We start from the raw sequence: 15,435 nt of genomic DNA, 5'->3' as shown, positions 1-15,435 counted from the left end.
GCGCTAAGTGCAACATGCTCTGATCTCACTCACTTTTCCTGCTTTGTGAGGTCTCACTGTCACAGCTAAGGAAGTGGAGGTTCAGAGCCCAGTATGTCCGGTGCTGGGCAGCCAGGAGGGGAGGAGGCATGGGTGGGGCCGGCTCCTTGCCACACCTCTGCTTCCCAATTCCTAATCTCCTACCCAGGCCAACTCTAACCTGCAGAAGCAGGTCCAGCCGGAGCCTTGCCCGAGTGCCTGCACCATCCAAGCCAGCAGCACGAAGGCTGTGCTGACTTCCCTGTCTCTGATGAGCTTGCTCCTGAAGGCACGGATCCTGCTTTTAAAATATATTTGAAAGGCAGGGGGAGGGAGGGAACATGCCAGGACCAGAGAGATCTTCCATCTACCCTCAAAGGCCTGCAATACTGAGTCCTGAGGGCTGGGCCAGGCCAAAGGCAGGAGCCTGAAACTCAAGGGAGGTGTCCCTCAAAAGTGGCAAGGGTTCATGCATTTGAGCTATCACCGCTGTCCCCGGGGGGTGCTCATTAGCAAGACCCTGCCATCAGAAGTGGAGCGGGGATTGGGTCTGGGTGCTATGATCCAGGATGTGGGTGCTCCAAGTAGCAGCTTAACCATTGAGCCAAACGCTGGGCCCTGGACGTTACTTAGATTCTTGTTGAAGTCCTTGCTGGCTGTTTCGAATGTTTCCAGCATTATATTCACCAGGAGCAGAGCACAGACACACAGGGGGAGGCTTCCAGTGAGAGAGGCGGAACAACCCACCCAGACCCGCGCCGGGAAAAACCACCAACTTGGTAGCACTACCTGCAAACCTACACTGTCCTACACTCCGTCCCAAGTCGCATTTGCTCCACTACATGCCATCTGTCCTGGGAGGCACCCAGGAACATGGGACAGATAAGATGATCAGGACGCAAAGAGGCCGGATGGCTTGGTGTCCACATGTGGCTAAGACTTTGTGGTTGACAAACGCACTTCGATTAGCTTCCTCTTAGTGAAGTTAAAAAAGAAATCAAACCCATCTCCCGCGAGGCAGGCATCATCACTCTGTTTTGCAGGTGACAGCAGCTCAGATAAGCTAAGTACACGGCGCTTAGGAGCAGTGCCTGTGCCTCCTGAAACCGTATCTTCCGTACGATGCCCCTTAGTGTCCTCCTGGTTTGTCAGATGCACATGTTAGACTGAGTTCAACTGCAGATTCTGCCCAGACTCTAATCACAAGGCAGACTGTGTCCGGCCCACTGCTGGGCCCCGTTCTGCTTCCGGCGTGGAGATGACAAGAGTGAGGTTGTGGCTCTGGGCCTGGCCTGCCGCTGCGCGTACCCCAGGAGCACCTGCTGTGGCGTGGACATCCATCTCCCCTCCCCTTCCTGAGCTCCCTACTCCGTGCGACCTGACGGCTTGGGTCACTCGTCTCTTGCGGCACTCGCTACAGTCTGAATTCTATTTCACTCTTCTCTTTCTTTTGTGCATTTTCTTAAATGGATTTGTGTGAGAGACAGAGATAACATGAGACTGAGAGACAGAGAGCTCCTATCTGCTGCCTCCCTCCCCGAATGCCATAATGGCTGAGGGGTTGGATCAGGGCTGAAGCCAGGAGCTGGGGACTCAATCCGAGTCTCCCATGTGATTGGCAGGGAACCAACTGTTGGAGCCATCACCATTGCTTTGCAGGGTCTGTATTGGTAGGAAGCTGGAGTCAAGAGCCAGAGCCGGGACTTGAACCCAGGTACTCCAATGGGGGCTGGCGAAACTCCTGCCTCTTCCTGTTCTCGATCATTTACTCAACAGAGATGCTACTTGGTGCCATGGATTGTGCGAGCGGCAGGTTATGTAAAAGCCTAACTTCCTGACCACGCTGTCGGCTCCTGGAGGTCAGGATCCTGTCAGGTTGCCCGCTCAGCAAACTGCTCTGTGACTGGCAAGCAAGGCGCCAAGTGCGAGGCGGCACATGGCTGCTGTCATGGAAGCACGTCAACTGAACCAGAGTGCTTGGAGACCAGCGTGACTTACATCCTGGCACAAACCTCCTGGGTGTTTAAGGCAACAGCTCAGCCGCCGCTGCTGGTCCCAGCCCGTGCTCTGAGCCGCAACGAACCACAGCATTGCTGCACGTGCAACGCGTGCAGGGAGGTTTGTCTCTGGACCCGGGCACAGTGTTTCTCGGAGGGCGCGTTTCCGTAACCATGACGGCGGAACAGAAAGGTGGACAGGTCTGCGGCCAGATGCCTGGCAGCGCCAACTCTACCTCCAGTTTGTGGTTGCCAAAACCACAACACAATACTGCTATAAACTGTCAGGGCTTCTCCTCAGACAACCAACCAACAGCCCCAGTGCAAACGAACCTGCTCTCGTCCTATTGTGCTTTGCTGGTACCGAGGTACAGGCCCCCGCCAGGCCCCCAGCTGCTTGGGGACAGCTGGAGGGTGTGTGTGTGGCCATCTGCTCTCTGCCTCCGTCATGGCAGGATGAGGCATTAAGGTGGAAGGCACCAGAAGCAGGAAGCCGAGGGCCAGGTACCATTCAGAATACGTGTGTCCCACATCAGAGCGTCTGGGTTCAGGTCCCGGCTCTGCTCCGGACTGCAGCTTCCTGCTGATGTGCAAACCAGGAGGCAGCAGGTGACGGCTCAAGGACCGAGGCCCCTGCCACCCACACGTGAAAGCGGACTGAGTTCCAAGCTCCTGGCTTCAGCCTGGCCCAGCCCTGACTGTTGCAGCCATCTGGAGGGTGAACAGTGGCCGGGGGTTCTTTCTCTCTCTGCCTTCCAAATAAGTCAAGTAAATCTCTAATTGTTTAAAAAAAGGAGTTGAGTGGAGTACCCCAGAGGGGCACTGGCTTTGTAAGAACATTTGGCTGGATGGAAACAAGTTCCTTTGCAGAGATTGGTATTTAGTTTTATTTTTCTGATCGCAAGAAATAGTTTGACTTAGGTGAAACTCTCAAAACCACAGGCACAATTCCCTACGTAGTTTGGATGTAGTATAAAACAGCCCTGTGTTCTTCCTGGCTGTGTGACTCCAGTCAAGTACACTGACCCCCCTGAGCCCTAGAGTGGGAATAACAACACTCATTACAGTGTTCCTATGAGGGCTGAATGGGGTAACTTCATAAAAAAAACCTCTCGAATCAGTTGTTTAAAAATGTCATCTGGGAGGCCGCCGCTGTGGCACAGCACATTAAAGCCCTGGCCTATAGCGCCAGCATCCCATATGGGCGCTGGTTCGAGTCCTGGCTGCTCCACTTCAGATCCAGCTCTGCTATGACCTGGGAAAGCAGTAGAAGATGACTTAATTGCTTGGGTCCCTGCACCCGAGTGGGAGACCTGGAAGAAGCTCCTGGCTCCTGGCTTTGGATCTGCTCGGCTCTGGCCATTGTGGCCAATTGGGGAGTGAACCAGTGGATGGAAGACTTCTCTCTCTCTTTCTGCCTCTCCTTCTCTCTGTAACTCTTTCAAATAAAAAAAATAAATCTAAAAAAAAAATGTTACCTGGGGTGGATGCTTGGTGCAGTGGTTGAGATGCCATTCGGGAGACCTGCACCCTACATCGGAGGGCCTGGGTTCCAGTCCCAGCTTTGTCCCTGATCCCAGCCTCCTGCCGTGCACAGCATGGGAGGCAGCAGGATGCTTCAGGTACTGGATCCCTGCCAGGCGTGTGGGGGACCTGAGCGGAATTCCTGCATCCGGGGTTTGGCCTGGTCACGCCTTAGCTGTTGTGGGCAATATGGGGAATGAACCAGCAAATGGAAGACCTTTCCCTCTGCCTTTTAGATATAATGAAAGATAAATAAACAAACAAGTATGTTATCTGTTAGCATAACTTCTCTCCCTGTAATAAATTTATGTCATTTATGGAAAAAGAACAGAAACCTTTCTGAATTCAATTTCAGACACGAGTCAGGGGCAACTCTTACCCTGATCTCCGTCAAGTTAGCTCGGAGGAAAAATGGGGGTGTCAGTTTTGGCAGATGTGCAAGGCCTGACACTCTCCTTTCCCATGCAGGCTGTGCCCACAGCTGTGTGCCGAAACAGGGTGGAGGCTGGGCTCATCTGGCCACTGCTTCACAAAGCTGCCCGATACCCTCGGCAGGACGGCAGCTTTCCCCAGAACCCGTGCCACCTCCAATTCCGATGGCTCCCATTTCAATAAGCACCCACTGACCTGTCTCCCCGGGCCTGGTTCCATGCTCCGCACACAGAGATGAAGACCACACCACCTGGCCCTCCGGGAACTCATGGTGTGTCATAGACCACTGCCTCCATGCGTGCAGAGGGTCAGGTGTCTGTGGGGGAAGGGCGACATGCCGGGGGGCTCCCCAGCTGCACTGAGGCTGGGCCAGTGGGTCTCCGAGGTTGAGGAGGGGCTCACTGCACGGGCAGGCGGAGAGGGCTCTGTTGGCCCCGCAACCCAGGACTGTTGAGAGCGCTTTGGGCACTTGGGGAGGAGCAGAATGCAGGCATGCAGGGCAGAGAGGATGGGGGCTGTGCAGGAGACAGGGCAGGGCGGGCCTTCAGTGCTGCCCCCATTGGGTCCCGCTCTGGCCAGTTCCGTCCTCATCCCCCTTGGGCCAGCACCCCCGGCCCTTGTATTACTTGCTTCCCCAGCATCAGGCAGGACGCTCAAGAGATACAAAGCATGAGCACTTTGCAGAACGCACGCTGGGGCCGCCCTGGGTCTCAGTGGCAGGCGACGCTTGCGCAACACCGCCCCCGAAAAGCCAGTGGCACGCCTTCCTCGGGTACTTAACCCACTTTCCATATGAGGTGGCAGCCCCGCCTGCGCCGGGGGAGCTGGAAAGGGTCCGCTTCCGCAGGCAGCGGGGAGGGCGGCCAGGCCCAGGCTCTGAGGACCCCCCTGCCTAGGGCGGCCCTGCCCGTGGGCCGGGAAGAACTTTCCAGCGCCCGGCCAGGGTGGCTGCCTTGCCTTCCCCAGAGTGAGGGCGCGAGAGAGTATTCCAGAGGCAAGGCTGTGGCTTAAAAAAAAATCATGTTTAATTTAAAAATTAGAAAGTGGAGCAGGCTGTGAGCACAGGGGTTGATTGAAACAAAATTTAAATTCCTGTCAAGCCCATTTAAACACGGGGGCCCTTCATAGACAATTAGCTGCTCCCTGTGAATGTGGAATAAACTCAGGCCTGGTCACTGCGAGGAGAGAGGCGCCTACTGCGAGGCGCTGGGAAAAAAATGAGCTAAAATCAGGCTGCAGGAAACAGCCAGCCTTCCAGTGTATCACAGGGGTCTGGAAGTGTAAACAAGACAAAAATCGATTCCTTGGTGCCCTCAAATCAATCCCCCAAAATGGTTAGGGCATCTGTTTCTGCTAAATTTTGTTTACATCGGCAGATTTGCCTTAATTGCGGTTGTTTATCTCGCGCTGTCCCCGGGGCCTTAATCTCCAGATTACTAATACTTAACACTCATTTCACATCTAAAGCTACTGCTAATCCTCAACAGGTTTGGGGGGCTCTTGAAATCATTGAGACCGCGGAGGCGGGCGCCCGGCCCCTTTGTGAAGGCAGCGTTTTCTTATCTGCTACCAGCTGTGCCCAATCATCACCAGGGACTCCAGCGACAAAGGTGCTAAAAGGCTCTCGCACAATGACTGCTGCTCCGCTGGGGATTCGGGGGATGAAAACGAGCTTTGATGGGGAGAGCGGAACAAGAGGCTAAGCAGTGCAGCCAAATAAAGTTACTGTCATAATCAGATGCTGTCAATCACCATGAAAATCCAATTAAGGACGTTGCTGCGCGGCCCTCTTCAGTGGAAAAATGTACCCTATTTATACAGATTTTTGTCGACGCCGCACCAGCCCCGCGATTAGAAAAGTCCTGTGATTAATTGAATCCCCCCTTCCCCCAACTTTAAAAAGATAACGCGGGCCATCCAGGCGCCTTTTGAGGCAGCGTGCACGTGCGCGCGCACACACACACATGCACACGCAGGCTGTTGGTGTACAAGTTAGAGTTCAGCGGGTTACATTTGAAAATTCCATTTCTGTGCGTGTCGGAGGGAACCTTCCCATACACGGCCCCTCTTCCCCTACTTCACCGTGGATCTGCATTAACGGGACGGAGCCACGGTAAGCCAGGATCCTGGAGAGAGACTGGTCCAAGCTCTGGCAGATGTCTCTCAGTAGACTGAAGCCTAATGTTTAATTCTCATCTTGGAAATTAAATAGCGGACGGGAGGCCCCGATGGCTCTGCTGTCTCTCCGCAGCCTCTACACAGACAGGCCGACCTCAAATCACCTGCCAGCAGAACTGGCCTCTCCGAAATAACTGTGTAGCTGAAACCTCAAGACTCGCTGTCCCCAATGGTCGCTCTCAAAACTGCTACAAATTAAAAAGCAAACAAGCCATTAAACAAATCCAGCTGGTTACAACTGTAAACTAGAGGCTTCTACTATTTTTCCCAGCCCTTGAAGCTCCTGGTTAGTCTCATTAATAATGGATTAGGAATTGCGTCTAGTTACTGGTGTGCAGTCCCAGAAAAACCACTTTGCTACCTGCCATGGCCATTCCCAGATCCCAGGGACTAGCTTTAGGATCCCTTGTCTGTCTCCCCCGCAAGTGATCTTCTGCAGCCTCACGTGTTATTCCCGGGAGCTGGGGAGCAGGCGGCTTGCACCCAGTATGTTGGAGAGATGAGGATCTTGCAAAGACAGTGCTGGCCGGGGGTCTCCTCCAGGCCGTGGCTCCCCGATGACCTCTTGATTTGGCAGCTATGTGTTGGAGGTGAATTCTCCAGAGGTCAGGGTGCAGGCCCAAGATCTGCACCTGCCGAGCACAGGCAGGCTGGGCTGGTAGCATACCGGTGCCTGTTCTGAGGTTACACCCATGCTGGCCTCCTCACTGGATGCTTTGAATACCACCCCCAAACATCGCAACACCCCGCAGTTTCATTATTTTGGCACCGACACAGTGCATCAGGACGTCCCGGCACTGCCCGTGCTGGGGTCCGTGTCTTCGGTTCACACAGCGTTTTACCGAGCTGGCTGGGAGAGGGAAGCACCTTCAGAGGAGTAAGCAGAGTTCTGCCTGAGTGACAGCAGGACAGGCCCCTTCTTCGAGGAACTTACAATCCAGCTGGAGAAACAAGCATTGAACTGGCTGCTGCTCACAACCTCCTAGAGAGCTTTACCAAAAAAAACTAACTGCGCCCTGACCCAAATGTCAGAAGTTGGGATCCAGGCATTCCTTCCTTCCTTCCAGGCCTGCCTGCCTGCCGGCCTGCCTTCCTTCCTCCCTCCCTCCCTCCTTCCCTCGGGGGTGGGATCCAGGCACTCCTCCCCCCCCCCCCCCACCAATTCCTCCCTCTGAGTTGGGATCCAGGCCTTTCTTCCTCCCTTTTTTTTTTTTTTTCTCCCTCCCGGATGCCTCTGATGCGCCCGGGGTGAGAACCAGCGTACTGCAGGGGCTGCCCTGTGGACGTAAGCTGCAGGCCTAGTCAGGTGCTGTGGGGGCTTCCGTGGCGGGGAAGAGCTGGGAAAAGCGGTGGGAAGGAGGACACGGATAGTCAAGGAGAGCGGCAGGAGGCCTGCTAGGCTGTGGACACCACCCAGCGGCAGAGGCCACCTGTGGCCTGAGAGGGGGCCAGCGAGGAACCAGGGGAGGGAAGAGTTCCCCAAAGGTCCAACTTAGCCCTGCAGATCCTTCATCCGACTGGCTCCAGTGCCACAGCCACTGTGACCACATGCTTCCTGTGGCCAGGGAATGCTGCTTTGGTGGGGGAGGTGGCAGGCCCCGTGTGCAAACCAGGGTGCCTTGGGCAGGCAGGTCACCGCCACAGTAGGGAGACCCGACCTGACCATGACGGGGGAAATGACAGCTGTCGCATCGCCAGGATCGACAGCGGCACATTTTGCCTACCTGTATCTCTCTTGTGGTGTGCAGGTATATTATTTATATATATAAATTCCTCTGCTAACATCTCATGGAGAGATGAAGCAGTCACATCGACGGGAAAAACAAAGCCTGTTTTCCGGGGTTATAATCTCTCTGTTCTTGCTGAAGTGCTAACGTGTCATCAAAAATTCAAATTAAAGCTGTCTGATTTAGTGCCGTCTCAAGCACCCTGACAGCGCTTCTGCCGTTGTAATTACGTGCAATTAAAACGTTAACATCAACTTCTTTACTAGTGGATTCCCATTTGTAAGCAGACGCAAACAGATGATTTTAATGGCTGTCAGAACTTGAAAAGCAAAATCATCACGTGGCTGTTCAACGGACCCTCTGTGGAGCCCCTACGACCGAGATGACTTTGGGGCTTTGAAGGAAGGGTCGCATTCAGAATTACAGCCCCAGCCAGGCACAATCCTGGAGCCGGAGCTGGGAGAGGAGTTTTGTGTCCCTCCGAATGCATAAGCAGAAGCCAAACTGCTATCTGCAAGAACAGCTGGACAGACAAACAAGCCTGGTCTTGAAGGTCCACTTTAAAACACACCTGTGTCTGGGGCCGGCGCTGTGGCGTAGTGGGTAAAGCTGCCGCCTGCAGTGCCAGCGTCCCATATGGGCGCCAGTTCGAGTCCTAGCCGCTCCTCTTCCGATCCAGCTCTCTACTATGGCCTGGGAAAGCAGTGGAAGATGGCCCAAGTGCTTCGGCCCCTGCACCCACATGGGAGACCTGGAAGAAGCTCCTGGCTCCTGGCTTCGGATCGGCGCAGCTCCGGACGTTTTGGCCAACTGGGGAGTGAACCAGAAATGGAAGACTCTCTCTCTCTCCCTCTCTCTCTCTCTGCCTCTCCTTCTCTCTGTGTATAACTCTTTCAAGTAAAAATAGATCTTAAAAAAAGAAAAACATGCCTGTGTCATGGGGATGGCTAACTGTGGTGATCTAGGAGTACTTCAAAGAGGTCGTGGAAACGGAAGTAAAACATCCTGCAAGCTTCCCACAAGCTTCCTGAAGACGGCTCGCACAACCTGCTGCTTTCACTAGATACCGCCCTGGCCAGCACAGCGGCTCGTGAGCACTACCCACGGAGGGCACAAGGGGACCCTGGATAAAAACACAAACTGAAACCAGGGTCAGTGCCGGGGCGCGGCAGGTTAAGCTGCCATCTGCAGTGCCGGCAGCCCACATGGGCACCTGTTCGAGTCCTGGCTGCTCTGCTACCGATCCAGTATCCCTGCTGATGCACTGGGAAGGCAGCAGAAGATGGCCCAAGTGCTTGGACCCCTGCACCCACATGGGAGACCCAGAAGAAGCTCCTGGCTTCAGCCTGGCCCAGCCCTGGCCGTTGCAGCCATTTGAGGGAGTGAACCAGTGGTGCACTCTCTCTCTCTTTCAAATAAATAACTCTTTAATAAAATAAAATAAAATAAAATAAACAAACTCATTAGGCCTACTTGGCAGAAGGGGGCAAAGTCGTAGTTTATCTGAACACTGTGGGCCGGAAGCAGGGGCAGGTGAGCAATCTCCCCCTCCTCCGGTAGCCACCAAGGGCCAGGGAGCGGTCAGGGCCTCCCCTCTGACCCCTCCCTTCTCTTAGACATTCTCCCTGGTGCAGCAGCCTAAATAAAATCACGGATTTTACATCTCGTTTCTCAGAGTGGTCCGCAGGTTTGGGTCTGATAATGGCAAACAAAGCCACTTGGTGTGGCCGCCAGAATATGAGTGCCAGCGAGACAAAAACCCGATGTAGTTTCACTCTGATTTTCAAAAGGGGCCGCCCAGATGCCCAATCTGTCAAACACCCTGGCTCACTGGGGGAACAACCAACCGCTATCTGAGAACGCAGGTACAAGCAGGTTTGGAAAAGCAGAAAGGCTACCAGTGACAATTTCATCGAGAAAGGTTAAACAAGTCCCCATCTCTTTGCAAGTAATTATATGTTTAAACAGATTTTTTCTGGGGCAGTTTGGTGTTTGTAAACCCCCAGACACCAGCACCTCTTCTCCAGGAAGCCTTCCCTCCTGCAGCTGCCGGGCCGACAGCAAGGAGGGGAACCCGAATGCGCAGTTTCCGTTCTCACCGGAGACCCGCACGCGCACCCACCATCTCAGTGGCAAACTGTGCCCCGTCTCTCTTCTCAGGAGCCTGATGGAAAGCCCAGACCTGAGGAGGCACTCAACGCAGATGGCCTGCTCTGGAATGCACGTGCTAATGCACAAAGTGACAGGCGTTATCCGGACCTCGGGAGGAAGCCCGTGTTTTTAAACAATTACTACGGCGGTATAGTAATAGCATGAAGACAATTTCTGCACCAGCTTGTCTCTCTGAAATTCTCTCTGCCACCAAACAGCTAGAACAGATAATAACTATTAGTAAATCAAACTCCTCTGCAGTACCCAGCTGTGCCTCACGCATTTACATACAGATAGAATGGGTATATGTTTTTAATATGTATGTGATAGGACTTGCACCACAGCCGAAGTGCATGCTACAAAGGAGGCGGAGAGCGGGAATCGGATCAGCATGAGATAATAAAGTGGCCTCGATAAAGTATTAGCCGGCGATTGATCTCAAACCGGGACGCTCTTCCCCTGACCTGATTGCTTACTATGCATAGATTCCATTAAATAGAGCTTAGACGAGGAAAGCTCTGGAAGGACTCTCAATGCATAGAAAGAGCCACGGCACTCTGAGCCCCAGGAGCGACTGTGTGGGTGCTCGTGGCTGTGCGCGCTCGGGATGGGTGGGGGGTGAGGGGGCCACCTGATAGCTGGGGGGTAGGGGGACGGGGAGCACTGCTGAGTTCACAGGAAGGGCCCTCCCCTCCCCCCATCCCGCTCTCCCGGCCAGCACCCCCAGCCTGAGCGAATGCCTCCCTCTGGTCCTGGCCACACAGCACAGCAGGAAGGGGGCGAGGGGGCTTCCCTGGCATTCAGGAACGTGGTCCTGTCTGAACAACTGGCCACAGACAGCTGCGAATTCCTTTTTCCAGGAAAACATGCAAACCTCCCCAAGCACACAGGCCTTGGGACATGATCTCAGGGGCTCCGCCAGACTTGCTGATATCACAGAGTCTCCTGGGTCAAGGCTGAAGACGCTGAAGTGCGAGAGGATGGGTAACAAGGGGGAAGGGAAGCGGTGGGGCGCTCCAGGCTAAGCCGTAGCGTGGCCTTGGCTACCAGAGGCGCCGAAAGGAAGACCAAGTCCTCAGAAGGAATTCGTCATGGCCAAGTTCACCATCTTCCTTTTAGTTAAAAACAGCTACACAGACATGTTGAATGGCATGACCAGACTTGAACCGCATCTCAGCGTTCCCATCTCTGCTTGTCTCTGTCCCTGAGCTTTCCTGTTTCCCTTGATCTGACTGCTGAAGTCTGGGACACGTTTCCCTCCCATCGTCCCATGGGCTTCCTCTCCCCACTGCCGGGCAGAGGCTGGCTTCTCCCCACACACGTGACGTCCCTGTGTGGTCGTCCGAGGCCTGTCCCCCGCCTCCTCAGAAGTGCCCCTGCCTGAATGCGTTTTCCGGAGTCTGCTGGTCCGTGGTTTGCAAGTGGCTCCTCTAACGATGGAGTCGCCGTCACAGGGCAGGTGCGTGTCTGTGTGTGTGTGCTGTGGGGGGGTCCTCTGTCTGGCTGCTTTCCCTTTGCTGGGTTTACAGCTGCCACAGGTTCTTAAGGAACTGGAGGGAGGCCACTCCCTCCCGTGGGTGGGGCCTCCCCCACTTGCGTGGGGGTCTGCCTTGCGGTGTGCGTGCTGCATCAGAGCCTTCGGACCCTGACCCCGCTACTCCGTCCACAGAAGCAGGTTCCCAGCTGGCGGGGAGAATGTCCCCCTCCAGCCCCTGCATTACCCTTCGTGGGTCTGGAGTCCCAGCAGGTCAGCACCAAAGGCGCTTCTGCCGCAGCTGGTGAGAAAGGCTGGTGTTGCCTGGAGAAGCTCTGGGGCCTGCACACGCTCACGCCTGCCCCTCCTGCTCCCTCGGCCTGGATCATCCCCTTGAAAACACTCCCCACTAAGATTCAATCCATCTGACAAAGGCCCCTTTGAAATTTTATTTACTTATTTAAAATTTTTCATTTATTTATTTGAGAGACAGAGAGAGCTCCTACTCCCTAAATACCTGCGAGACCCACAGCTGGGTCTCCAGGCTGAGGCCTGGAGCCAAGAACTCCATCGAGGTCTCCCGCGTGAGCGGCAGGAACCCAAGTATTTGAGGCATCAAGGCCGCTTCCCACGATCTGCATCTGTGGGACACTGGAGTCAGGAGCTGCAGCCGGCGCTCCAACCCACGTGTTCTGATCAGGACACGGGTATCTAACCACCAGGCTAAACGCCTGCCTTCTTAGAACACACACAGCCTTTTCCCATTTCCCCAGGGGGGCCCCACAGAACCCTGCGGTTCTGCTGTGACAGTCACTTCACTGTCATTATTCGTAGACCTGCAGTACTCTCTGAGCGACCATGTATGTGTGGCTTGCTCCTCTGTCTTCTACTAGGCCTAGCTCAGGGCTCTACAGGAAATGTATAAACTGCTGCCTCCTTCACTTCTTTCCTTAACTCTGACACCTATAGGAGGATGTAGATGCTGAAAATGCTGAGTGAACACCTGGCTGTAGCTTAAGGCTCACAGGCCAGAAAAGTGCGCCAGCTTGGGCCTCCCCCCTCCCACCCCCCACCGAATGGGAACATTCAGGGAATCTGTGGTCCAGCTTTGCGACACTTGCACCTGGGACAGGAAGCCTAACAACCATCGGAAGAGCACCCACACAAGACAAGGGACTTTAACAGCGAGGCAACCACCTGAGCTCTGAGGCTGGGGTTCTAAGACTGCTAACATTCCAAGACAGCCACGATGAAGACCTGATACTGGGTACAAGCAGTGACCCCACAAAACTGTGGGGGCGGCCGCTGTGTGCGTGGCTCACTCTGCATTCTCATTTGCTGAGGCTGGGACCTGACTGTGGTCGCTGGTCTCGGCCACACCTGGAATCCATGAGGCGCTCCCGCATGGTGAACCCACCACTCTCAGGATTCCCGCCTGACCCCTCTGATTTGGAAACTGCAGACCCAGAGGGAAACCGCAACCATCCTGCGGACCTCAGGGCTGGCGCGGCCCACGCTGCTCGGCCCATGCTGGCACCCTGCTGGCTGCAGCCACCGTGCTCGGGAGATGAACGGTGCTTTCGGTGGGAGGCAGGGCCCCCACCCACGGTGCCAAATGGGCTCTACAATTTATGCATTCCAGAGGCGGCTCCCAGCTTCCAGATATAGGTTGTAGGCGGGGAGGAAAAAGGAAAAATTAAAGCCATTAATATGCTGGGGGAATAAAGAAACTGGCTCTTTAAGACGGGGTCCCTGGGATGTGTATGATTCGGGTTCCTCAACACGGAGAGACGGTCCTCTTGGTCTTCCCATCCCCTCTGTGGGCCTCGATGTTTTGGACAAAGGCAGGCAGGGCTCAGGCCGCTCCCACTCCCCGCTGCTTCTGTGCTCCTCACCAAACCAGGGGCACTCACGCTGCCCGCCACACCTCCCGGAGTAAATTCGCTTAAAATCAAACAGTAAGCGTCATAAGAACTAACGCTAAAGGAAGTGGAGGATGGTGCTTCCTGTGACTACATTTTTCATGGGGTTTATTGATTTATGGATATGCATTAACTAAAGACGCGGGGCAGCACACACTGGGGTGTAAAGAGAGGTACGTGCACAGCCACACCCCCTTGCTTCCGCGGCAGTGTGCAGTTTGCCACCCCGGTGTGGTGTTCCACATCCACGTGTGCACCCACATATGCTGATGCGTGTGTGCGATCTTTAGCTGTTTTATCTACAAGTAGCCAGCTCCCTGCAGCAGTGAAACATGCCTCCACCCACAGATATCTGTTTTATGAAACCCCGTTCCTCTGTTTTAATGGCTGAGCTATCCAGCCATAGCATCATAACACTCGAGGTAAACGGGTCTCCGTCTCCTGAACCTGTTCCAAGTTCTCTCAGATGTGACTAACTGCAAGAATTTCCCGACCATCAGAGAGACCCCCCCCACCAAAAGACCAGTTTAGTCCAGACACGAGACTGCAGAGGTATGAACCAGAGAGGCTGTAGGGTGAACTTTAACCTTGGGTAACCTCGCAAGCTGAGACCGAGCCCCAGGGGTAACTCAGAGCACAAAAGCAGCTTCCTGGGAAGCACGTGAAGCTGGACGGAGACATGCTGGTATTTTCTATTTGGCGACGAAACGTGCACCGTGCCCACGTGTGGGCCGTGCAGTGTCCGGGAGGACAGAACATAAAGGGTGAAGGCCTCTGAACTGCTCTCTGTAAAGTGCGCATCGTTTAAAGAGGTGTAGGTTGGCCGGGGTGTGCTCTCGCTGCTGTAATCCAAAGACAGGGAATGGCACACAAAGCATGAGAAAGAGTAGACGATAATTATTATTTACTAATGCTAACGTGGCTCTAACAGCTTGTGCACTGTCAAATCAACAATCTGCACTAAATGAATGACCATTTGGGAATTGTTAGGGAGACTCTGCTCCTCTCCCTGCCTGACGACAAACTGTCATTTGCAATCAGAGCAAGCTGCCTTGGAGCGGAGGAGGAGGCGCTGCAGCAGCCACGCGGCCGGCTCTTTCCGAGGGCGCCCCGCACATCCGCACCCTCTGCATCTTTGGCGGCCAGTCTGATTTCATTCCACCTGATCCCAAGGACTCCACTCTGCACTCAGAATTTCCTGCGGGACTGCACTAAAATCGAACACGCTGAGCACCCTCTGTGCTGTCTGTCCTCTGGATTCTGGAAGGCGGAAGGAGCAAATGGGGAGCCAGAGTAACCTGCATTGGATCAGTGACCCCTGACTTAGGCACTGCAAACAGTTCCGCCAGGAGTTTCCAAACGGTGGTGCGTTGTAAAAAGTGCAAACCGTTAAACGGAGGCCCGAGCTCGCAAGCACATGCCGACTGAAGGAGACCACGTGGCCTGGCCAGGGCCTGCAGGTTTACAGAATCCACTTTGGTCTTTTTTAACAGATTATACAACATCAATACATAACTGGGGAACTCGAATGTGACTAAACTCACTTACCATTAACTCCTCAGGTGCTGGCCTTTCTTTTGGCTGTTTTCGCATGCTGTAGAAGGCAAAAAAACCCATCAACTTGCATTATCTGTATCACTTATAAACATGTGCTATCACTTCCACCACTATTTCCCCTTGAAATTTGTATGCTCTCAAAATCAATCATTTTTAATTCCTGGTCAAAGTACTGACATATATATTCCCAAAGCCTTGAATGAATCAGATTTCTGGGGATTTTTGCATTGGAAATGCAAAGTTTGCTTTTTTTTTTCCTTAAAGTTACTTTGACAGTACAGATAAAGAAAGAATTTAAATTTATTCTAATTCTATTTTTGAAACTAATGTGAAGGAAACTAGCAGTAGTCTCTTCTGGACTCAGCTATCAATTTATTTCAGTCTTGGATTTGGGAAACAATTTTTTTTTTTTATAATTGGGATAAGACAATACGCAAAGAAAGATGAGTGTCAAG

General features: G+C 53.8%; 1 protein-coding gene across 5 annotated transcripts in view; it reads right to left on the bottom strand.

Annotated features, from left to right (window-relative positions):
- The window catches only part of MAP2K5 (mitogen-activated protein kinase kinase 5), a 271,279-nt gene that overhangs the window by 21,886 nt on the left and 233,958 nt on the right, over window positions 1-15,435 (bottom strand). For all 5 annotated transcript variants that reach the window (XM_051821811.2, XM_002718071.5, XM_002718072.5 and 2 more), the window contains one exon: window positions 14,972-15,017. In XM_051821811.2, coding sequence (XP_051677771.2) covers window positions 14,972-15,017 — 46 coding nt within the window. The remainder of the gene's footprint in view (window positions 1-14,971; window positions 15,018-15,435) is intronic.

The sequence above is a fragment of the Oryctolagus cuniculus genome, chromosome 12 (assembly GCF_964237555.1).
Source record: "Oryctolagus cuniculus chromosome 12, mOryCun1.1, whole genome shotgun sequence".
Lineage (NCBI taxonomy): Eukaryota > Metazoa > Chordata > Mammalia > Lagomorpha > Leporidae > Oryctolagus > Oryctolagus cuniculus.
The sequence above is the reverse complement of the archived record's forward strand: the minus strand, read 5'-3'. Positions and strand labels throughout refer to the sequence as shown.